The sequence below is a fragment of the Phalacrocorax aristotelis genome, chromosome 4, assembly GCF_949628215.1.
Source record: "Phalacrocorax aristotelis chromosome 4, bGulAri2.1, whole genome shotgun sequence".
Taxonomy (NCBI): Eukaryota; Metazoa; Chordata; class Aves; order Suliformes; family Phalacrocoracidae; genus Phalacrocorax; species Phalacrocorax aristotelis.
Genome location: NC_134279.1, coordinates 14,939,781 through 14,965,254, shown reverse-complemented (window position 1 = coordinate 14,965,254; position 25,474 = coordinate 14,939,781). Strand labels below are relative to the sequence as shown.

General features: G+C 39.4%; 1 protein-coding gene across 3 annotated transcripts in view; it reads right to left on the bottom strand.

Annotated features, from left to right (window-relative positions):
- Positions 1 to 8,952: 8,952 nt before the first annotated feature.
- MAPK10 (mitogen-activated protein kinase 10) overlaps positions 8,953 to 25,474 on the bottom strand; it is a 104,027-nt gene continuing 87,505 nt past the window's right edge. The window contains exons 12-13 of one of the 3 annotated variants that reach the window (XM_075090355.1): positions 20,072 to 20,210; positions 8,953 to 9,119 (exon numbers count right to left, since the gene is read on the bottom strand). In XM_075090355.1, the coding sequence (XP_074946456.1) occupies positions 9,026 to 9,119; positions 20,072 to 20,210 (233 nt within the window). In that variant the 3' untranslated portion in view covers positions 8,953 to 9,025. Of the gene's footprint in view, positions 9,120 to 19,956; positions 20,216 to 25,474 lie in introns of those variants that run through there. The other 2 variants (XM_075090353.1, XM_075090354.1) reach the window with 2 other exon arrangements.

The following is a 25,474-nucleotide window of genomic DNA, read 5'->3' as shown; positions in this document are numbered from 1 at the left end:
GTCATTATAATTTAAAAACCCGTGGAGATTCTTGACTTGGAAGCCTCATAGACAGAGACAGAAGCTGGCCAGCTTTCATGTAACTATTAGGAAGAAAAAGGCAGAAAAAACCAAGGTGAAAGAAAATTAATAGAGGGTGCCTGGCACACTCTATTAATGTCCTGTTTAAAAAAAATAAAAAATTCAGGGTAACACACCCAAATGCAGTGTGACCAAGTCTATCCCTAACTTACCTGGTTTGTCTGACAGTTTAAAATGAAGCTTAAGATAAGGGGGTTTAGCATGTACTGTTGGATCAGATGCTGGCCCAAACCCTTAGCTGGATGTGTTTGGGCAGAAGTCTCTTTTCTATTACAGGAAACTCTTTGGTGTCAATTATTTCCTTTAAAACTTCTAAATACAACCGTTGTCTCCAAGGCTTATGAGGCAGAGTTTTAAACAAGCAAACTTAACCATATGTTATGCACATGCAGGAAACAAAATATGAAAGCATATATTTTTATTTTTTTATTGTAATCTGCATGAACTTATCATTGCTAGATAGCTGTAGGAATACATTAGATATTAAATCACCATAGGAAAATAACCACATTTTTTAGGCTGTGTAAGAGTGGGAATGAAAACGTAAATTACGGAAAATTAATTTATCCAGAGAACACTGAAAATTTGAAGAACTTATCTTTCCGCAGTTCCTGGGGAAATATATTAGTATTTTTAAAGATAGTCTTTAAGGCTTGTATTTGCTTCTGGTAAAGATGCCTTGTACCAATACGAGCAGTGTGTTTTATATACGTAAGCCTGAAAAGTTACATTATTACATTGTCATTTTTCTTTTGTCTTAAAAGAAGCAGACATGATGTTACTCAATTTTAGTATGAATCAACTATCTTCTTTTTGACAGTAGGCTAGTCTGTGTTAGCAATGCTCGAGAAACTTACCTGGTGAGTGGAACAAGGCTGAGAATTGAAGCTACATTAGCTCAAAAGTTCCTGAAGTATTTAGCTGGAGAAGTCTGCCCTCTGATTTATGACTTCACTGCATGTAAATTGTGAGCTTATTTTTAAGTGGTCTGATCAGTAATGTGTGTAAATAAACATGAGCCTGTGGATGGCTCATGTTTATTTAAAACAGGTATAGTTTGGTTATTCAGTCTTTGGAATTATTCAAGCAGACTAAGTGACTGCACACCCAAGTCAAATGCTGTGGTTGCTCTTCCATGAGTAGACAACCCAAATTTGGGGGCTAAAAGCAGAGGTACCTTGCAATTAAGGAAAAGCAAGATTTTCTTGCTTGTTGGGCCCTAAATCGGAGCTCTCTAAGTATCACTATGCATAAAATGGTAGTCAAGAAAAGTACTTGCAAAAAGAAAACAAGGGAGGACCAGAGCAGTCTTATGATGTAATCTGGAAAAGGCAAAAAAGGAGGAATTCCTTCCAAAATTCCACCGTGTGGGTGGGCATTTTTTCTTCTCAAATCCTTTGTAGTTAAGAGTTACCCTTGCGTTTCTTGGGCAGAAAAAAATAGTAAAAAAACCCTATGGGGAAGTCTTCATAATTTAAAAAACACCATATACATGAGCCATCAACAAATCAGCAGTCATTTGAGTTGTACACATTAACTTCCTCTTGACCCACTCCAATTCAGAGCAGGGGTTTTCTGTTATATCACTGCACCCACAGTCTTCTTCCCTGGTGTAAACTGACATGATATAGGAGACTTCACTGGAGAAACAATTGATGTCCCACATGCAGTGACAATGTGATCTGCTTTTGGAACTTGAACACTTAAAAAACCAAACTTATCCCTTGCAGTAGCACATGGTAGTTTCCTGTTTTGCCTGTCTGATGCTATTCTACACTTAGGCTCTGTCCTCTTGCAGATCCTTTCTTGCAGCTTTCTTAAGAATTTCCAGATTCAAGGAGGTTAGAATTCTGTGGCATGACCATACTCTTGTTCCAGGAGTGGGGACGAGATGACTTGATTCTTGGTTGCCTTCTTAGCCATTTCTGTGCCCGACTAAAACTTGCTGCTCATATCTTTGTCATTCTATACACACTTGTTTCACCCTTTGGCTTGAAACATCCTGTATGTTTCCGCCCACTGGCTCATTCTTTACATCTTGTTTCTGTCCTGCTGTAGCTGGGAGTTGCTTTCACCAACATTACAGCATCCATTTTATTTTATACCTAGAAAATATAGTTTCAAAGCAGTTTTTGCTTGTTTTAAGTGCATTAGTCTACTCCAATGCCAGTGTCATTCGTCTGTCTTCCAAACTAATACTTCCAGTGTTCAAATATGGTATGAAGCATAGGAAGCGAAACAAGAATTATTCTGTTTTAGAAAATGGAATGCAATGTGGTTTTTCTCTGAAGGGAGGCGTTGCAAGTAAGATCATTTACTAATATTGCCATAAATACACTGAAGTCAATGGAGCTGCATTGATTAACTATGCCTGCTAAAGCTCAGAGTAAAGTCCTTGTTACCATTCATTGTGCAATTATTACCCAAGAAGGGGTCCAGAGAATGTTTTTTACAACACTGCTGGAATGCTTTCTATTACAGAATACTAGCAAAACAAGAATCCAAAAGCAGGTATTCTAGTGTACTGCCCACTTGTAACTGGGTTAACACTGTAGATATTCTGTCTCAGAAACACACTTCACTGCAAAACACAGACTGTTCGACACACACTTTAAGTCAAGTGACTTAAATGTTCAAGAAAACAAATCTGAAACTCAGCTGATTTTGTTCATGTTATCTTGGCAATGCTGCAGAACTGAAACGTATTCCTTACACAAGAGACTGCAGTATGATATGCATCTGTTCTGCTCTGAAAAAAAACAAAGCAGCTCTCTTTTCACCCTGGACATCTTTTCATTGTTAAAGCAAATAATGAACAAAATCAGATAGTCTAAGAAATGCATGCTACTTAATCTTTCAGTCTAATATTTTGCCATCTGCATGCTTGGGTGTTAGGCCTTCTTTCTATTTGATATAATATGCTTCAAGTACTTGCAGCAGAGCAACACCTTGGCACAGCTGGCACACCATTAGCGTGGATGCCGTGACCAAAACCTCTGTCTCCTTCAGAACATCAGAACAGAGAGCTTTCTGGAACAGCATGTTTCTCCCTGAAAATCTATGGTCCTGTAATGCTATTTAAATAAACAGATGAGCATGACTGAAACTCTGGAATTATTTATACAAAATATTTTTATACATGCATTTTCTCTGTACCATCTTTTACTTTCTTTGTAATTAAGTTTACCTTCAGTTTCTTGCTATCTCTTCCATGCTTTAGCATTCATAGATGAGTTAAGCAATGACAAATGTCTTACCTCTATTTCTGCATTCTGTAGGAATACAAGCTATCTTTTTATAATTGATAATGAATTAATATCTGGCTTCACAGATTCCTAATTACAGGAAGGCCCAGGCAAATTTTAATTCAGACTGTGTGAGGGATAATAAAAAATTTGCATCATCAGCATAACAAAAAAGTTCCTTAATGGGACATCTTAGTGTCATTATTTGTGACACCATTGACACCCTCTTATTTCTGATAAAAAGAGGTGGGGAAGAGGGAGGTGACTGATTTTCTGCATAGGATTTTGAGCGGAGGGGTAGCCATCCTGGGAAGTTTAGCTCCAACCATAGGAAACTGAGTTTGCAACTTGTTCGAGGTGTGCTTGCAGATGGCCAGTCTTCATTTGGAGCACTTCTACTAAGACATGTGAGGAATCACAGGATGCTACGAATAATGAAAGAGCCATAGCATTTATGCAAACAGCCAACCTCAGTGTATGGCAGCACTCCTAAGATAGTAACACATGAAACGGGAGCACACTGTATATAACAAAATGGACATCCTGATAGCATAAAATATATATATATATAATGTGAGTTATTAAAACAATAGGATACCCTGTGGTTGTGCTGTTTGTGCCAATGGAGCTGTCCTTGACTAAAAAAAAAGATGTAAATAATTTTATAAAAATTTAATGTCAGTATAGAATGAGTTTCAGATTCCCCTCCATAAAACCTTGTTTAATTTTTATCGCTTGGCAAAAATATCCTGGTGGTGGTGAAACTTCAAAACACTGCTGGAAATGTTAGACATTTCATTTATGGCTAGTATCTGAACTAAAATCGTAAGATAACAAATTCCCAAGATAAAACATGAAAAGCACTTCACTTTTTTTAAAAAAACTGAGCACCTTCCTATTTCCATTCTAATTCAATCTCTCATTGAATAAATGTTACAGCTTTGTATTAAAAGTATTTATGAGCAATGTCTGAAGGAAAACCAAGGTTTTTCCTCAGTGCTGTGGTTTTAAGCGGATTTGAATTGTCAGAGAAACAGTTGTAATCAAAGCACTCAAATAAGTATAGCTAACATTTTTATACCATTCCCGAACACCAAAGTATTAGTTAAAAAAAAAACTCCAGAATTAACCCTGGCAGTAAATTGAGGGCAATTGCCAAACATGACTGCACTGCATTTGATAATAATAATACTCTTGAAAAGCAGGGTTTGAGAGGTGAAAGTGTATGAAGCAGTCCACACTATGAGTCTGCTTTCAAAGACTTGCTTTTATTTTCAGTCACATATGTATAGCAGTTATTCATACAGAGGAACATTAAAATCTTGAGCGTCTTTTTGGTTCTTCTTTTTAAAAAAATATAATTAGTTCAGGATAGGAGACATAGGTAATTAATTTTCTGAAATGATTATACTTTTCTGAAAAGTCTGGTGGTGGTTGGAGTTGAAATTCAGGGAGCAGAGAAGGGAATGGGGCTGTCGGATTTTTACACCACACTGCTGTAGAGAAACTGTGCATTTAACTCCTCCTCACACCAGAACAAAATTGGTCACAATCAGTAAAAAAAGAAAAAAAAAAAAGAGCCAAAACTGCCTAGGCTGCTATTTATTTAGTTATTTTACAGAAAATAATTACATTTAGTCTCAGCAGTTAAACAGTTTCTTTGTCCACCTCCATCTGTATACATGGTTTCACCTTGATTCTGTCCTTGTGCAGCCAAATCTCCTCTTAGACAGTGAAGGAGGAGTTTTTGCCTGAATGAGGGATACAGCCTTGGACCTGTGGGTGTGTTTTTAAAGGAGAATGTACACCTGGGGTCTGTGGTGCAGGAATGACTGCAGCAAGCACCTGAGTCCCCCCTTCTTACTGAGGTCTCAACCCTATGCTGCTGTGGCATCCATGACTGAGATGAGGATTAGACTGTAATGCATCACACTAGTAAACTGTGCCCCTACAACGTTTTTGTCCTGAAAGGGGAGGACAAGGTTTTAGTGTGTCAAGAACATGGAGGGAAAGGGTTAAACTTTAAAGGGTACTTAAAAGGATAAAAGTACACCACCCATACTTTCATCACCATCATGTTAGTTCTTTTAATTGCTATTTTAAGTCCTGCTCAGTTGAAGAATAGTAATTTTCTTTCCCAGCTCCCTAAGGAGCTGTCTGCCTTAGTCTTTTAAGTTTGAAACTATCTGAATGGGTAGGTTGGAGCCATGTGAGTTACTTAGAAGAGGCCTCCCACGGGCAAACCAAAGACTAGTTCTTAGCCTGTGTGACAATAAACATTCTCGTTCGCATTACTGAACCTCAGGGAAAACATCATGCGCCAACTGAAGCAAAACCTACAAGTTGAATTATTTGACATCAAAGGCCACAATCTCCAAACCAGCAATTGCTCTCAGAATACCATGCAGAAACAGAGAAGTCCTTCTTGCATGGCGAGGAATGATGGGGAGTCCACTGCTTCTCTGCAGTGCAAAGCCAGCACGCCTGTATTCATACAGTGGGAAAATGTGCTGACCATCTCCACCTCTCCCTTATCCCCTAATCTGGTGCGTGCGTGTGTGTGTGTTTCAGGGGTAATCTTACACGAGGTTACAAAAGCCTGACACTTCAACAGCACATTTGGTATTGAATTGACTTTTGACCTGGGCTGAGGGTGAAGTTCTGATTTGGTATTACTTACAACCTACAGCCTACAGGGAGACTGTTTCCAATTAGCAGGTATTGCTTTGTTCTATTGTGCTCATTAAACTTGGTATTTCCTAAAAGAGTGGTGACCATAACCAGCATGGCCATCAGGTGTTCATTCATCAAGTCAAAACTCTGAACACAGCATCAACAACTGAACTGCTTATAGTGTCAGAGTTGTTTCAACCAGCTGCTGAGCAGTCTGGTAGCATATCAGTTCATTAGTGCTGGCTATTCGCACAGCTTGGCTGAAATGATTGTCCCATGTTCTTAACAACCTGCTTTATCTTCTTTAAATATAAAAAAAAATCTTAAAATCACTCAATGCATTCTCACATAAAGACTTGAGTAATTGCAAAAAAAGCCACCATAGGAGATTACTTTGTTAATACTACTGAGACAACTGTATTCCTCAGTAGTTAAAAGAATGAAAGGAAGAGATCATAAAATATCCTCTGCATTGCAGTGACCTGGGGACAAGGCTATGGCCATATTTCAGTGTTATGTTGTAAGAAAAAAAGAAAAACCTGTTGTGCCAAAATGGTTCCAGGGATATTTCCCCAAAACACCACACTAATTTAAATAATCTGCTGCCTATATACATGTAATTTACTTCCCTAACTAGCTGTTGAACATATTAAGCATTGTGATATGACTTACACATCCAGAGCATACATAGGAGGTAATTCATACTTGGAGAAACACCTGGTAGAAACTCATTGCCTGAGAGAGGCCTTATGGGATTTTGTTTTACAAAAAAATTGGTAAGGAAATATTTTCCATTTAGCCTGGTGAATTAATTGCAATTTTTCAGTCAGTTGCTATGTTATTACTCTAACTGCTCTTCCACTTAATGCTCTTTTGTGAAGAAAAAAAAATGCTCACGTGCACTTATTATATTATGTAGCTGTTCCCTGAATATTAACTGTATGTCACCTACACCATCAATGACAATATTAATTCCCTGCATGCGCTTCACTATGAAGTGCAAAGTCATTAGCTCCTCACAGCAAGATTGCAATATTGATGCAGAAACATTTTTTTCTTTGCTTGTAATATTCTTATAGGCAACGTAGCAGGAATTTGAATGTAATCATCATTTTAAGTGACTTCTCTGACATGGTGAAATGAGAGATGTTATAATCACTGAATGTTATTAAGAGCTCATTTCCTGAGCTGTTGGAGTAGCCCCTAATAAATAAATGCACTAGAGCTTAAAAACAGAAGATACAAACTGTATCTCTTGGCAAGATGAATGTTTTCTAAAATGTTATAATGTTTGTTGTGTGTGGGAGCATCAGGTTCAATGGTATAGATCTAAAGGAAAGTTTAGCCTAAAGCAGTATTACTCAAAATAATCATGTGTGATTTCTTTCAACTTCAGTCTGCCACACCTGACTGTTTCCACCGGTAAAGAAGTTGTGACAGAGATAAGGACTAATTAGTATTATGACAAGGTTGATGTCTTCATAGTCTGGTGGTACTGGTGAGACCCCACCTGGAGTTCTGCATCCAGCTCTGGAGTCCTCAGCACAGGAAGGACATGGAACTGTTGGAGCGGGTCCAGAGGAGGGTCACAAAGATGATCAGAGGGATGGAACGCTACTCCTACAAGGACAGGCTGAGAGAGTTGAGGTTGTTTAGCTTGGAGAAGAGAAGGCTCCAGGGCTGCCTTATGGTGGCCTTTCAGTACTTAAAAGGGGCTTGTAAGAAAGATGGAGACAGACTTTTTAGTAGGGTCTGTTGAAACAGGGCAAGGGGTAATGGTTTTAAACTAAAGGAAGGCATATTCAGACTAGATACAAGGAAGAAATTTTTTACAGTGAGGGTGGTGAAACACTGGAACAGGTTGCCCAGAGAGGTGGTCGATGCCCCATCCCTAGAAACATTCAAGGTCAGGTTGGACGGGGCTCTGAGCAACATGATCTAGCTGAAGATGTCCCTACTCATGGCAGGGGGTTGGACTAGGTGACCTCTAAAGATCCCTTCCAACCCGAACCATTCTATGATTCTGATTGTTCATGGATAACAAGGCAGTTGTTACCACATTACACACCACACTGGGCATAAGACTTGTCAGTCTCCAAAGAAAGAAACACAGAAAACACATTCAATGACAGATTCAGTTATCATGGCAATGTTTTTTTTAAGGAAGCAGTTACCATTACAGATGTGTAATTACCTTTTTTCCCAGTTTCATTACATGCCTTTCTTTTTCTAACCTGTAGTACCTCAGCAAATATATGTAGAATGGCTGGGAAGAGCCCATATACCATCAGGGCAGACTCCACTGAAGAGAAGTCCTCAGAGAGCAGTAAAAAGAGATTGGCAACATCTTCCTGCTTTGGAATTGTTTTGGTTAAATATACTAACTGAACTAGAAAAAAGTTCTGCGCAGGTTCCAAAAGGTACTGTGGTAAGTCAGAAAGCTCCAGCTCTTCCTAGAAAGGTTGGACTAGATAATCCTTCCAACCTGTGATTCTGTGACTTTTTTTTTAATATTACCAGAAGCTGAAGGAAGGCATATTTAAGGTATGGTTTTCTGTTAAAGTGTACATAAAAAGAAAGAAAACAACTAGAGCAGAGATTTGCAGAGAAAAGAACTTAACACAAAACAATTTCCCAGCATGAGTGTTGTCCAATTGTACTGTTGTCTGATGGCTGAGCTATCTAAAGGGAAGAGAAATCTATTTACATAGCATGTCCATTTGGACATATCTTTGTATGCTCTGTTGGAAGAAGTTTTCACTATGTAATTTCAAGTTGGACACAGACCAACAATTGAAAATTCATAAAAGTCAATTGCCTAAATTCTTTGTAGCCTTTTACTTCCAGGACTCCAACTAGTTTTGAAGAGATTGATAGTGGCCAAATCTACCCACATCCCCAATCAATTTAGCACCACTGTCATCTACCCCTCAATTCTGCTCATTCGGTCATCTTTCTTGTCCCTGTGCTACAGAAAATGATCTACACACATTCATACACAAATATTATTGGAAAATGAAGAAAAATTAACAAAAACTTACTGAAAATGTAGAATTATGCTTTGTCCAAGAAATGCTCCAGACCATCAAGTACCCGATGAACTGTCCAGGGTCAGCCTGGCTGGAGAAGAAATGTAACAAGCAGATGATTTACAGGCTGAGGGGTTTGCTCCATTTTGCTCTTCCTGGAGCCTTCAGCACATTTTTGCCTTTAGGTGGCACACTCTACCTGTACCGTGTGTCTTCCTTATTGAAGGGGAGGTGTGTCTATACAGCTCTGCAATATCGCATTCAGAGGAGTAAGATGAGGGCAACATTAACCTGAGATAAGGGATCTGATATCACATAGAGCAGGCACTCGAATAACCTTCCTCCATTAGCTTTAAAAAACTCTGCCCTGCAAGCTAATTTTTTAAAATTTTTTTTCCCTCCCCAGTTCCTGGATGGTCCCATGAATTAGTTGCAACACAGTGCAAATTTGATGTGGAATCAGAGTCCCTTTGGATTTGGTGTCACATAACAGTGGCAGTGAATTTCTGCAGCACATGTGAGTGTTTATGTTTGTTTCTGTGCTAACCGCTTAAAAACCCAATGCTAAAACTGATGGATAGCTTGGTTATCCTGTCAATTTGCTCATGCTGTAACTATGGCCAAAAGGGAAATTAAAACTTTATGTATTTCAGAAATCACACAACACTGTTGGCAAATGAATTATTTTAGCAATACATGCTGCAATTTTGTTGCCATGTCCACTAACCCTGTCTTGTGCTTGTGACAAAACAGAGTCAGAAAGCTAAAACTGATGAGTACAACTGTGCTGAAACCTGTCCAGCATTCTCCCACTGACCCACCTGCAGTCAGCAGCATGGTATTGTGTTGCAGTGTTGTTCAGGGAGATGTTACTTTTCTCCTTTCTGGTGAAAAAAAGTTGAGAGGTCTGCACATCATTGCCAAAAATCAGTGTTTTCCTTTATGCAGAGAATCACAATAATCCTTCAACTAACTGACATTTCAGAAAGACATACACTAAAAATCTCAGGGGACTCCTGCTCTGAGACACAGCTATGCATTCTGAGCTGTTACACGGCATTAGGCTTCCAAAGAAGAATTTGGACAATGTTCTGGCTGCTTGGAACTCTGAAATTCAGTGGTATTCAGATATGAGGTTTGATTCCTGGAATATTTCTCATGATGTTCATTAATTTTAAAACCAGAGCTTCATCCTTCAGTCCACTCAGCTATGTGCTGGGCCCTAGGGTACTTCCAATTTTACTGAAGAGCACTTTTGTACATGCTCTGAATTTATCTTTGTTCAAACCCTGTTAATTCTGGATTGAGGCTGACATTAAGAAAGAGTCTCCATTCTCCCCTGAACACACCCACATCCACAAATCTCTCCCTGAAAGGCAGACCTCTCTCTGAAAAACACATGTGGGGTGGGCACATTGAACAGCACCCTGTGGTGACATACCTCCAGGACTTCTACTGTTAAAGTACTTCGGGTAATTATTCATATAAAAAGGAAGAAAACCAAAAAGTGAACATTTATTTTAGCTGTGATTTAGCATTCTGATGAGAACACTTAAAATACATACTTTCCCTTCTAAGATGATGCAACTGAACTGAAAAGGTAAGACTATACTCCAAGAGCAGGAATATCCTCTAGAGAACGCTGAGGACAAATCCAGCAAAGCATGGGCGTAAACGTATCTTCCCAGACAAAAAATTCCAGAGGTAATCTTTCTGAACATTTGTTGATGACAAATAAAGACTTAAAGACATTCTCATAGTATCTGCCATCAATTTCTTAACCACTAACACAGATTAATCTTGTAACAATAGACTACCTAGCTAGGGTAGTCATACCCTATATGACTATGTCAATACCTTAGCTAGGGTAACAGCAGGAAGGGGTCATTATATAGCTTTTTACCTCATCAACACATTAAACCATTAATTGTTCTGGAAAATATAAGGTGTATTTTGTTGCAGCGGCTACTTTGTAATTTCTGCCTCATGAGTTTGTAAGAATCAAAGAAAATTCCCCTTATTTTCCAACATCAGATGTGAAGTAGAGGTGGGAATAATTTCACACATTTCAAATTTAGCCCAGAGAAACATTAAATTCCCCCATCGTTAGTTCCAGGCTTATGATGCAAGAAGGGCTAAAATCTTCCAGACAGCAACCATCAGCCACTCCCCATAATGGGACTTAACAAAAGCCCCAGTCTATCCATTAAATAGACGTATTCAGATAGAGAGCTATTTTCTCCAGCACCCTAATTACTGTTCCGTATGTAAGTGCCTCTGGAAAGTGGACAGAACATCATACAGAAATATCAGGAAACAAACAACACTTACTACTTCCCAGCAGTCGATTTAAAAATATGACAAATACATTAAGTAATCTGTATTAATTTAACCAGGTAAACTTCCTCCCTGGGTCTTTACACTCTACTGATAATCATGTTTTCTTGGAGGCACAGCAGATTTGCAATTCAGGCTCCAAGCTGTACCATTAAGAGAGGGTTTGGGAGAGCATGTTGAAAAGCAAGATAATCTCGATCTTTATCTGTATGTACCTGAAGAGAGTCCCAGTCACTGGGCAGCGAATGGCGCCTGCAGAATTATTGTTGCTTTCTAAGCATCAGCACACACATAGAAACAGAGCCAAAACTGAATAGCCTCCAGCAGAGGGTTCCACAGGAGAAGCAAAACTTCAGCTCTGCCATCAAACTAGAAAGTGACTCCCACGTGCGGATCACAACAGCCATACATACTGTAAGGGACTGTGAACTGGTCTCAGTGCTTTTAAATGGGCCTCACACCACCATAGAGAATGTTCATCAGTTTGAGCACAAAGGTGACCTTCATCCCATTTGTTTGCCTGACGAGGGAGAGGGAGGGGGAGTTTTGCAGAGGCACCCTGATCTCCTTCCTTCAACTCTGCTTCAATACAGACGATTCTGTTGATATGCTACAGCTCATCAGTGTGCAACATGTACTCCCCTCTTACCAAACAAGAGATGTTTAGGCCATCACACAAGCTGACTGAAGAAAAATTCCAAGGCTGGTCTGTTGCTACAAAAGGTGCTTTTCTGGCATACCCAGGAGCATGACAGGAGATAGACCCATCCAGTTCAAATACAACTTCAAGTTCTCTGGAATTTAGGATTCTGGGTTACTTGAAGCTAAATCAGTTACAGCTCCAGATCTGGATTCAATCATGTGTAAATCACTGAAATATGGCCATAAAAATCCTGACTATTGAAAAGGGCAAACCTCTCAAAAAAGGATGGATCTTCAGTTGTCTCAACAGGTGCCCAGTAAAACAAAAAATGGTCATCCCTATCCTTCCCATTTTGCAGTAAGAATCACAAAGCCAAAATTCCCTAGCTACTGCAAATTAGAGGTTTGCATTATATGTTGTAGCTTAGCCAATCTCTGTATATACAAACTGGGAGAAGAATACACCTTGAATATTGTCCTGTTTTAGCAAGTCAGAGCAATAGTACCAGCTCTGCACAGTATGTTTGAAATGGCATTTAAGTACCAACATCTGTAAGAATTTATTTCTTTACAGTGCTTACAAGGTACTTTCATTCATTCTTTTCTATAGTTAAGTCCCTTCAAATTGTTTCGATAGAAGGCTGTTTCTGATTTTTCTTTTGATCTCTACATGATAAATCCAAACATAGAAATGTCCTTCGTGTATTATGGTTTGACTTGCTTGGAAATATAATGGGCACAGATAGCTTGTGCAAGAATTGAGAAAAACAGCAATGTTTTCCAAAAGGCAGCACCTCTCTCCTTTTTGTTCTCTTTTTACTTGGGAGTGAAGTGTTAAACTTTGTGCAAAATCAGTCCCAAATAGTAACTGCAGTTAGTATGGTGGGGTGGTTTGGTTTTTTTTTTTGGGGGTGGGGTGGGGTGGGTTTGTCTGTTGTTGTTGGCTTGACTTTACATTTTTTAATGGGGGAAGAGATGGGAGAGGGACTAGCTTCTCCTTGGCAGTTTTTCTTAATTCTGTCCAGTCATGTGGTCATTTTTTCCCTAATATTTTTAGGCAGTTGACCAGAGGAATGAACTCTTAAGCTACTTGCAGACAAAAAGTCTGAGTCTCATATGCATTAAGATCCCTCCACATTTCTGTAGCACTGTAAATGCTTCTTAACTGAATGGTGGTATACAGGATTAAGCCTATGAAGCACATCAGAAGGACCACTAACTGGATTTTGTAATCCTGGCAACTTCCACATGCTTTTTATGTCTTTAGCTGTGTCCCTTAGCGAGGTCTGAAGGAAAAGAAACAAGAAGCCAGGAAAGCTGTACAAGCATACTTTGTATCTTCTTCATTGATACCCTTCATGCCATTCAAATAGGACTCTGGAATACACTATTTTAATCAGCAAAGCTTGTTTTAAAGTAAACAACACAAACACTCCTTATAGAATAGCCACAATCTTCCCTGCTAGACATACAGGCTTTTTGGCAAGATCACATTCAAACAGCATGAAATTCACCTCTGTGCACGACCCCCCAGAAGGCCCTCGCACTGCTTTAACTTCCACTTAGCTGCTCTGGTTAGGAGCGAGTGGGATAAGGACGAAGGTTCACTACAACTTTCCTCCAAAAAAAAGATGGTCCAAATCCACATCTGTAAAGATCAGCAGTTTTACCACTATAAGGTCATAAAGGTGTAATATAGGCGTCATGCATAGAGTACATACCATGTTTCAGTTGAGTCCTGTCCCTGCATGACTTTGAGCCCCTGTGAAAGTCCAGATGCACAACACACATGTAACGAAGCCCTCAATCAATATGGTTTGCTGCGTTGTGCTCTTTATTGGGAATACTGCAAAGTCATTCAACTGACAGGAGTCAAGACAGCAGTGAGAAGAGTATCCTCATGAGGAAGCTCTGACAGGATTCCTTTTGACACATGGGAGAACATGAGATTCCCATCTTAGTTCAGTAATCGCTAAACAAACAGAAATCAGAAATCATTGATGCAACATTGACCCCTAAAACACTGATCACTGAGGCCCTGTTCTCCTCTGTAGTACACACAGGGAGCAACAGAGGGCCAAAGGAAAACAGGGTAAGAACAAAACAATATGGCAATAAGGGTGGTTCTTTAACAAATGTCACTACTACAGTCCATTTATGCTGACACTGGTGGTTCTTTTCATCTATAACTGCGCAACAAAATGGGGCATGTCTTGTCTTCCAGTCTTGATACCGAACTGTTGCTGATTTTTTTTTTGGTCAAGTGTTTTGGTTTTTTTTTTTTTACATCTACGTTTATCAACACTGATACATTACAGATCTTGTTAGTTATACTTCAAAGTCTGATCATGCAGAACTACAGGCAGGTGCAACTTAGATCTTGTTACAGGATGGACATGGCAAGGTGAACAGTTGTTTTTGCTATTTAAGATCTGGAGCTTTGTTACTGTTGTGGTATAATGTATACTGGCCATAAGTCCCACTTACTCAATTTACTAAATATACATAGTTCTGTATGTACACTGAAACCTCCAGCACCCTCCTTTTCAGCATGTGACTGACTTAGGAAAAGGTCAGAGGTCAACCATACTTAGGCATACAGCAGCCTTATTGTAAAAGACTTAACAGAAACAGCATGTTGGATTGTTACATATTAGTTACAGAGGAAGGAAAAAAAATTCAACTATTTACATTATAAATATCTTGCTTTCCAGAAGACAAGAATGGCCCTGTTCAGTGAAAATTAGCAAAAGAGACAGGCTTACCTGTCTGAAATAATAAGCATGGTAGGAATACATTTATTTCCAAAACTGACTATGTCTTCCTTCAATATGTGCTTTTCAGCTTTTCACTCTCAGGTAAAAGGCACCTTTAGCCTCAGTTGAAGTTTTTCAACTTTCCTTTGACAAATCAAACCCTCTTTAAAACTCAAACTTGCCATGGGTCAATGAGCCTGAACAGAAATTAAGTTAAACAATTCACCTCTTGCAATCAATAGTTAATTAAAAAAAAAAAAAAGAAAAAAAGAAAAAAAGAAAAAAAAACAGGCCACACTGGCAAGTTCCTAATACACTAAGCAGAATTCCACTAAATTCCACTGGACAGGTCTGTTTTCCAGCTCATCAGTGAACATGACACATTCACCATCCCCCACTTCTCCCAAGCATCTTACTAATTAAGACATTACATACTTGTGGAGCATTCAAACCTCCTGCACAATGATTTTCTTTTTGTGCGCGTGTATGTGATAAAGATCACCTTGAGTTTGCAATTTGTTAACTGTGTCCTTTGTAAAGTGGTGGAAGTTCAAATAAGCACAGCTTTCAGATTCTTGAAGATGTGTGATTATGTTACAATTATGCTCTTTATCCACACGGAGAACTTGGGTCAAATATGACTAGAACACAGGTTCTAAAAATCACATCTATATGCACTCCCTCTCTTTCCTACACACACAAGAAAAACAAAGAAAAACAGAAGCCTAAACTTAAAGTGAACCACTAATTCAGTCTTTTTTGCCAGACTATTAAAGGTCTAATTCTTCCCTGCAGGCTTTCTTTCATATTGCTCTCCCTGGAAGCACACAGTTTGCTGCAAAATGCCTTTTTGGTTGTAAGTTTAGAAGAGTGATACAGTGACACGATCATCTGTCTTGTGTAATCTCTGGAGACCAATGATGTGCAGGAAATGATGATTTCCAGAGGTAAACCATCAGTGCATTGGGGAACTACCTGATCAGGCTTTCTGTTGCCCTCTCACCCCACCCTTTTTTTTGACACATTACCATACTTACACACCAGTTTAAACTCTGCTTTATATAATGCAAGCTTGCTAAAATTCCTGAATCTATCTGTGCCACGGAATTCTAGATAGTAGGGGAGGATTATCAGCCACAATGTAATTCACGTAAATCAGCGTGTGACCAACTCAAATATCTGAACTCTCTAAAGATTACATTTTAATGGAATATAGTAAAAACTCACAAGATACTCTTCCAGCTACCAAGTCAGTATCTGAAGACTGATTTTAAAAATTACAGAAAAATTTGGATTGAAAACATGCATAACCTTGCATCAACTTGAAGTAAACCAATACCTCATCCTCATTTAAACTCATCAGTGAGAAGAGAAATGGAGGGTCTTTTAAGACCAATTCTGACTTTTTTTTTTTTAAGTTTCTCATACTATCCAGAAGTACTCCATCTGAAAATAAAGCAGGAATGTTTTGCAGCAACTTTCCTCTCTTCCTTCTCAATGCTATGTTTTGCAGCTAGGGCTCTGAGGAGCCACTGATACAATTAAGATGCTTCTGCCATTCTCCTCACCCTGCTGATGGCCATCTAAATGACTGAAGTAAGCCACTTGGGACAGAATTTCTTCAGGTATTCAGGCACTTAAGGCGCCAATAGGCTCTTAGGCACATTTTAAAAAATGCCAAGGTGTCCAGCTGCCATTCATGCTGATGGAAGATATGCCACTTCTGGCATAGGCTCTGATTGCCCCTTTAGTGCCTAAATACCTTGGAACATCTGTCATAAATCTCTGGCTTCCCAATTTCCTACATCTCTGCAGTGGTGGGAATTATGCTTACAACTGCAAACCTCAGAGAATGAGGTGACAATTGTTACTCAAGCACTATGTAGTAACATTTGAAACAAAGGTAGGTTTAAAAGATCACTGGCAAGAAAAATAAGAAAGGCATCATTATCAAACTGAACAGAATATTGGAATAAAGGGGAATAGACTTGAAGAGAAGGGTATCAAAACTTTTTTTAACCTCGAGACAGCTCTACAACATCACTGCAATCTTTCGTTCAAGAGGACATGCATTCTTGTAAGGTATCAGTTGACAGCACCAACTTCCTGACACAAAGCAAAACAAAGGATATTATTCCTGTTCAATGGTCACTACTTCAGGCTGGACATACAAGGACCAGAATTGTTAAGAACTATTGCTTTTCTTCACTGATGGCTTTTTTCTAGTGTCCAATATGGACAGCCCCAAGTCTCCTCCCCCAGGTAGAGCTTCTCTTAAAGGAGACTGACTAATTTGAGGACAAAAAGAGATGCAGTATTTCTTTCAGGCCTCATTTCAGCAAGGCACTTAAGCACATGGTGATGTCAATCACTGTTGAGCAAAGGACAAAAGCACATGCTAGTTAAAATCATGTATGCATCCCTACAGTCTCCATTAAATGTACAAGCACTGGTGCTTAGTGGAATCAGGGCTTCTGGGAATAAAGCTACAGAACTTCTATGTTGTGGGTTCATTCAGTGCTGATCACTAGGACATCTTCTATGGTGACTGGTTCTCCACCCAGCACTCACGAACCCAAACAAGACTGAATTATACCATGGGACTAAGAGCACAGTTTTTTTGGCTTCAGTAGATGGAACATGGGAGATCTGTAAGTGTCCATCTACTATAAATGGCTTCCCTGCTATTGCCTATGCCACATCTCCACAGAATCACTGGCAATGAACTGTGATTGCTCCAAGTTTCTACAGTCTACATTTGTGGTATTTTTGCAGTTTCTCTTACATACAGCTTTGCCTCTTGAGACACTCTGTTTTGTTTAAATAACACACCCAAATGGTGCACACTAAGGAATGTAAAGCAGATTCTAGTTACCTGAATATTGTTATTAATATATATCTATGGTGAATTAAATCTGGAGGTGATACATTTCATTATTGCTAAGAATTCACCCTTGGTGTTATTGCCTTCGTATCTACAGAGCATTGCTGTTTACCGTTCAATATTTTTATGATTATTGGCTTTGAAGTGAGAGTTACATTACTCAACAATGACTTGATGTTTCATGGCTTAAGAGAGAATATTGCTAAATATTTTTAGCAGTAGTAAATTATTGCTTTTACAATTACTGCTCTGAGTTTTCAGAACATTGACCTAATTTTAGTCTCAAAAAGATTTCCATAAAAATCTACCAGAAATATACCTGGGGGAAAAAAACCCAAAACATTTCCTACAGCAATTTTGAGACACCTCAGACCTACCAAGTCTGAAATTATTTTATTCAACTTAATTTTTATCTCCCCTCCTCCCCCCACAGGAAAAAAGTTTCTTTGCTTTCTTCCCTTTGAAGAAAATCTGACTTGACACTCAATTTTTTTTCCTGCCACAGAACGACAGACTTGTAAGCCACCTAACAGAACAGTCGCTTTTGGACTTGTTTGGAATAAAATAATCCATTTTGGTAGAAATCTGAATACTAAGAATTAGTGAATTTAAAATATCCAGTAATATATTCTAGAAAGTTTGTTTCTTTGACATTTATAAAAGTGTTAAAGTATGATTAAGCTCATTTCAGTTCACATGGCACACTTTGGTAAGAAGAGCGATGACTCAGATTTTAGTTCATTTCTAGCTCAGGTAATGATGACCTTGCAGTAGAAAATGCTAATTGCTGTTTTGGCTGGAAAAACATTCAGTTGTTCTGAAATTCTGTGTGGAGTTTTGCCATTCTCTGGTAAAAACACTTGCTGTTACTTACCACTGGGAATCCTATGGTATGTATTATTACCTGGTAAAATCAATTTGATATTCAGTCACTGTTGGGTTCTTCAGAACTTGTTAAAACTGCCTAAGATCCCTGGTTGTGACCCTTTCAGCCCAGCACACTAGCTGATTGATATCCTCTGCTATTACTTAGAATATAGGAATACTAGACTTATTCACTCTGTAGTTCGTTTCCATTTAACACAGCTGCTAGACCTTCCTGGGGGGTCAGATGATTTGTCACAAGCAAATGAACAGCCAAAAGCATCAGAAGGCAGCCTGTTCTCTTAGTGGTGGAGATCCCTGCAAGGGAACGATTTAAAGGGAAAACAACCTCTAAGCCGCAAACATACACTGAGAGGGAGCGGACCACGAATATCCTTTCTCTGTTTAACCTAGTAGAGATCTAGACATAAAATAAAAACAAGCTGTTGCATGTTCTTTTGACCATAATCTGCCCATTTCCCAACCCTGTCATACCTCCTAACATAAAAGCATACAAGTAATTCATAGCAGAGAGACTATCTATGAACTAAGATGACAACTCAACATCGACAGGAAGAGCTGCTTACTGAGACAAATCTTTCTGGGATTAGATTTGCGTAAGAAAACCTTCATTCTTGTTCCTGTAGCTTGCAAAGATACCTGTGCTTCCTTCTAACTTGGTCCTAGCTTGACATATCTGTTCTAAAAATCAGAACAAGTCTTAACATTCACAAACATTTTTCTATGAAGCTCTGTAGCTTCTTCTTTCAATACAAACTGGTTATTATTTCAAAATATATATACAACTATCAGCAGAAATTTTGGTGCTACATCTTCAAGTGTCTGAGGGAGCCACAGTATCATGTGGTTATTTACACTTCCACACATCCTCATACAAGATATGCAACCTCATCAATGAACAATAGAATATACACTGGTAATATCATATATGTAGTTATGCAGTTCATCTGAAACGGGCCATTTAGTTGTGGAGTGCTAGTAAGTACGTATGCAGATGCGTGTGTTCCTGTAGGCACACAGCTGCATACTCTGCCAGAATTCTATTGGCACGTGTGTGTATGTGCTATTTGTACATGAAGAAAAATGCATGTGTATATCTGCCTCACTGGGCAGAAGACGACAGAACAGAGAGTAAAGGCAGATACATGCCTTTAGACACGCCTGTTTGAGAGTGGCTACTGCACACCTTGTCATGCCAGTGTGAAAAGGACAGTTGCAGGTTGCTGGTTTTGCAGCCATTAATTTTACATCTTATGGGGCGGGGGGAAAAAAAGGATTTTTCAGTTCCTTGGTTTTTTTCCCCCCAGTAAGCATCATTGGAAGAAGACCAAAGCAGAGCAACTATAAGTTAAATATACACTTGAGCTTAGCTGCATTACATAACTCTGTAGGAGAAGCAGGCTGAAAATATTTTTGTTTGTTTTAAATCTTTGTATTTTATTTCTCTTCCTTTTCATCTCTTAACTCCTGTTAATTTTTCCTCCTAAATTACATCATCCTCTGAAGAACGCTGGGTTTCGCAGGCAGGCGGCTAGTCACCTGCAACAACCGAGGGGTCCCGCAGAAGCTTCCAGGCTGCTGTCCGTGTCAGACGCCAGTGTTTGATCCGTAGACATGGATGAGATGTCGTTGACAGATGAGGATGGAGGGAGGCTTTCACTGCTGTTCACTGCTGCACCTGTGCTACGAAAACGAACACCAACGTGATTAAACCTGAAACCCCAGAACTTCTCACAGTTTAAAAAGCAAAGGATACTTACCCTGTGGAAACAGGCACGTAAGTACACAGACCATTTAAAACAATGGCAAATATTAGCAGAAAACAGGCCACACAAACTTTAGGCATAGGATAATATTAAATATTTTACCAGGAAATTCTCTCCCTCAACAACCCCTGTTTCGAAGAGGTATAGCTCATGCTGTATCTCTCACTCCACTTCTTCCTAGCCTTCTTAAGACTTACAAAACACCCAACAATCAGATGCCTGCTAGGATCACACAGGCACCAACAAGATGATTACAGAAATCAACCCAATCCTCCATACTCTCTCATAAAATCCCAGTTTTCTTGTAGGTAGTTTGGTATGGGTGGCATCAAATCACCTAGTGGCAATGCAGAGAAGATGGCTGTGGGGGAGGCAAGGCTGGTTTCTTCCTCTTAGTTAAGGACTAGGTGACTAAAGCCAAGACCAGTTGTGCCAGTGTTTTTGTGCATCTAAGTTTACCTGTCCTCTCTAAAATGATGATAGTACTAGGTATTAGCCAAAAAAATCACTCTTTGTGAAACAAAGCATGTATCTTCATGAGATTATCATTACCGTGACTGAAGATCTATCACACTCCCGATTATTATCAGAAATTATCTGTCCTATAAACGCAGGTAACTGTGTGATAAATACAGAGCCATGTGAAGAATGTATTTATCGTGCACCTATGACCGCTCAGCTGTCACTGCCCATTAACCTCAGCTCATACTTAATTTCTCAGAGTAGCAAACTACAGTTTGGTATTTTTTTCCACTGAACGTTCAAGCAACATTTTGCTGTCCTCTTTCCACCAAAATTAACACTGTCTACAGTTTGAGAGGGATACATTAATTTTCATTAAATTTTTATGATATTGCACAGCTAGAAATCGTAGCTAGTCACTGTGATACACAGATCTTTGCTCTGCCGATAGATGCAATTTCATTCTTAGGGCTGAAAAGTTTTCTCAGCTGACTTTTACAGATTTTCATTTCCTCGAAATTGACAGAAATTAACATCTATTGCCTTGAGAAGGAAGAGAACACACCTAATAAACACATCTAGTGAAATTACAAAACTCATATATTCTTAATACAGAAAATAGCCTTCTATACAGCCTAGGCAAAATATATGATGCTATGGGTAAAAGGAGAGGATTTCTGTCACTTTCCAGTTTGCAATAAAAACATTACTTTAAGAAAACAAACTACCATACCTCCAACCACTCCTCTGTTTGCCTCAACTCTTTCTTCCCTCTATACACATCTACTATAAATATACACAAAACAGATACAGATACGCTCATGCTCAGAGCTCCAGATGGGAACTGCTCTCTGCTGTTGTAGGAGTAGAAAGATACTCTGGCATCAGAAGAAACCTTAAATTAGTTTAGTCTCCTGATACATTTGGAAAGAAGAATAGTTGGTTTCGTAAATGCTGCAAAAAGACAGAGCAATCTCAGTGATGTCTCACTGGTGACTGCAGACAGATATCATCCATCTTTTCTGACAGAAGATTTGTTTTTCTAAGAGTTATTTACACTCCTATTTACATTCATATTGATCAGTAATCACCCAGTACAATACTGTTACTTCATGTTTACATGTTATTAAACCATGTGGTATTTTATGAAAATACTAATCAGTCAAGACAATGCATTTAGGTAGTCAAAATATGACTGAATTTAATTATATTGATGACTTAACAATGTATTACCTTTCTAATTGTTTACAGTGCTGACAGAAGCCTGCCATGATGTCTGTTTCTTATACTGCCCAATAGGAAACCCCAAAACTCCTTCTGGAATCTGGACTGAGGATCGTGTCCTGCTCCAGTGACAGTGGCGCTGGCCAAGGACCTTGCTACCAGCCAGCACCCCGTGCCGTGACCCTGCCCCTGCCCCTGCCCTGCTGCCCCTGCCTCAGTGCTCATGACCAACCCCTGTGGAAGGGGTCCTGGGCAAAACCTCAAAGGGGCACCCTTTGCTATTTCAGTTGACCTGTACCAACCACCAGCTGGACGTTGATGGGCATCCTGCTTCCCACCAACACCCTCTAGACATGGCGGGAAATGCTCCCTGAACAGCAGCTCACCTTCTCACAGCTTTGGAGTGACTGTTTCTAACCAAGATAGATGTACCCGAGTGGGAAGTTTTAGCAGGGCCTATAGCGATAGGACAAGGAGTAATGGTTTTAAACTGAAAGAGGGGAGATTCAGACTAGATCTAAGGAAGAAATTTTTTACGATGAGGGTGGGGAAACCCTGACCCAGGTTGCCCAGAGAGGTGGTCGATGCCCCATCCCTGGAAACATTCAAGGTCAGGTTGGATGGGGCTTCAAGCAACCTGATCTAGTTGAAGATGTCCCTGCTCATGGCAGGGGTTTGGACTAGGTGGCCTTTAAAGGTCCCTTCCAACCCAAGCTGTTCTGTGATTCTGTGGTTCTGTGAGTAAGCCACGGATACTGTCCCAGGAATCAAATGGAAAGAATTCCAGTAAGTTCAATCAACTTCTGATCAAACTATTGTTGTGCAACTTTCTTTGATGAATGTGGTATTAACTTAACTAGGCAAAATAACTAAAGAAATAGCTGCAGGAATTGTACAGGTGAAGATTTTGTTACACTCTGATTCAGCATGACTGAATTTAATAAACCTTGCTATGTTCATTTCAGCAAGTATTAACTCAGCCTGTAAGTTTCTGGAAAGTGCATTTTTATGGTTCCAGCTTCCAGCACAATTCCACATGACACGACACACAGACCTGATAGTTACTGTGGCAGCCCCAAAGCACCCAGACTCATAAAATACCCACAAAACCAAAAGAAACCACACCAAACCTAAATGACGGAATTAAAGAATTCAGCAGCACAAAGCAGCACTTATGCAGCAACACTCAGAAACCCAAACAAAAGCTGTCCTAGTCAATAAGTAATGCTTCATTTGCTATGCTGAGCACCTGCCTGGTGCCAAAACGACTTGTTCCCGAAGGGTTGGGTGCCAGATAAAACAGCACAGAAATGACAGAGGTGCACTCAAAATAGAAAAAGAACCCCATTTATGAATTTGCTGTTTGGCAGGAAGCTTCTCACTGGCTGCAGGGTTGAGGAAAACAACAAAAGGTTAGAGCAGGTGAGAAACAGCTCCTGGGATCTGTTGCTCTGCCACTGACTTGACAGCTACTCTTTCAAGCCACACATCAGCTTCCCTGCTGTAAAGCGGGGATTCCTGCCTCAGAGGGCTCCTGTGAAGCCTTATTTAATTAGCACCTATAGAAGTGCCTTTAAGAATTCAGCCGCACAGTGGTACAGATCGGGGGTGGGGGGGATCAGAACGGACAGACTGAAAGGAGAACTGTAGCTTTTGCCATTTCCAAAAAAACCCTTGTGTCTGTCTTGGGGATTTGCTCAGCTTCTACGAAATTGTGTAATTAGTAATTCTTGATATCCAATGGTGCAATGCTTGGCAAGTCCATCAGCTGCTTATTTTAGGCTCTGCACATGACAGAAAAGGACCACTAAAGGTATCCAGTAATTTTGGGGTGATAGCAACAGAACTAACCAAATCAGACAGCAACTAAAAGGCAGGAAGGGAAGAATAAAGTAAAGAATAAAAGAGCAATTTTCAGCAAGAAAGTGAACTGCAAAGAATAAGCTGCACTAAAATTGGTGCTATTTACTATATTCAGTATCCAGAAATGAGAAGACAGTTGAAAATGTTAGGTATGAAACTATAGCTGGGTAGTGAAGACTAGGGGAGAGTGTGAGAGGAGGTTAGGTAGTATGCCGTGTCAGAGCAGAGGAAATCTGCAAATAGCAGCAAGGTTATTTACTTTGGACAGAACTTAAGTTTAATTCTAAATAATCTACAGCCTTGTATTAAATTTTTTATTTAATGGAAGTAGCTGCTGTTACTTTTTAAAATGCATTAACCAAATAGAAAACAGTATTGGTAAATTCCTCCCATACCTTTGCATAAAACAGTTTACATCCTTTGCTTCTCTGCTTCAGAAATGACAGAGCAGAAGAGTCCTGAGACTGCTAGTGAGAAGTTGTGCTACAGTTCTTGGTAAAGCAAGTACAAATAATACATCATCTGTGGAACCCAGAAGACCTCAACAGGAGATGCACATATGCATGTGTGATAGCCACATATATACATGTGCGTGTGTGGGTATTCTGGAGAGGATATAAATGTATAAAAGATATATCTTCATGTTAGAAGAGCGTGAATTAGTCAACAATCCTCAAAGTTGATTAAATTTAGTGGCTATTTCTCACATGTGGTGTTGTGACTGAGTTCCCCTGAGAAAACATTTTATTCTAATGACTTTTATTTTCCCAGCTGAGTCATGATATGGCATAGACCCTCTGAATAGTGAGCACTGTCAGTAAGGGGTACAGCATCTGAATTTATAAGTAAAACAGAACCTTTGTGACATAGAAAGAATAGAAAAACAAAAGTTACCATCTAAGAGTAAATTCAATGTTTATGTGTGCATGTGGACATGCATATGTTGTTTGCATGTGTTGCTTACATATTTATGCAACACACATATACACACCTACACACAAATCTTTCCACTCAATTCAGCACTACTAGTGCCTGGAGCAGATAGGTTTGGGCACTGTGATCTGTGAAATATAGGTGTCAACCAGGTGAAGTGTAGAGAAAAGCAGAAAGGTTGAAAGATGCAGGTAGTGATGTTCAAAGGAAGGAAGGCTGATTAGGGATGTGGCAATGGAATATACGTGAACTAAAAGCTGCCAGAAAAAAGATGGAGGGAACTGTTGTCCATGTTCTTTGGAGACAGGACAGGAAATAGAGTTAAACTGCAGCAAAAAAAGATTTAGGCAAGACAATACAAAAAGCTTTTTGAAAATAAACAAGGTAGCCTACAGAGGTTATTTGGAACAGGCAGCAGAAGTATCTGTTGGGACCTGTTTTAGACACAGTTCATTTTGTTCATTGGACATAAGCATGAGGGGCACTTGAGGTTCCCTCCGAACCCCACATTTCAAACTTGTACGTTGTATTAACTAATTTTTCACAGGACAAGAGGAAGCACTAAGTGACTGACACCCTAATATACAGGCACTTTAAAGTAGCCTGTGCTATCAATGAGCAACTATTATCCTTGGTGCTGTCAACTTCAGCTGTCTCCCCAAAAGTAATGAAGTAATCATGGAAATTCATCTCC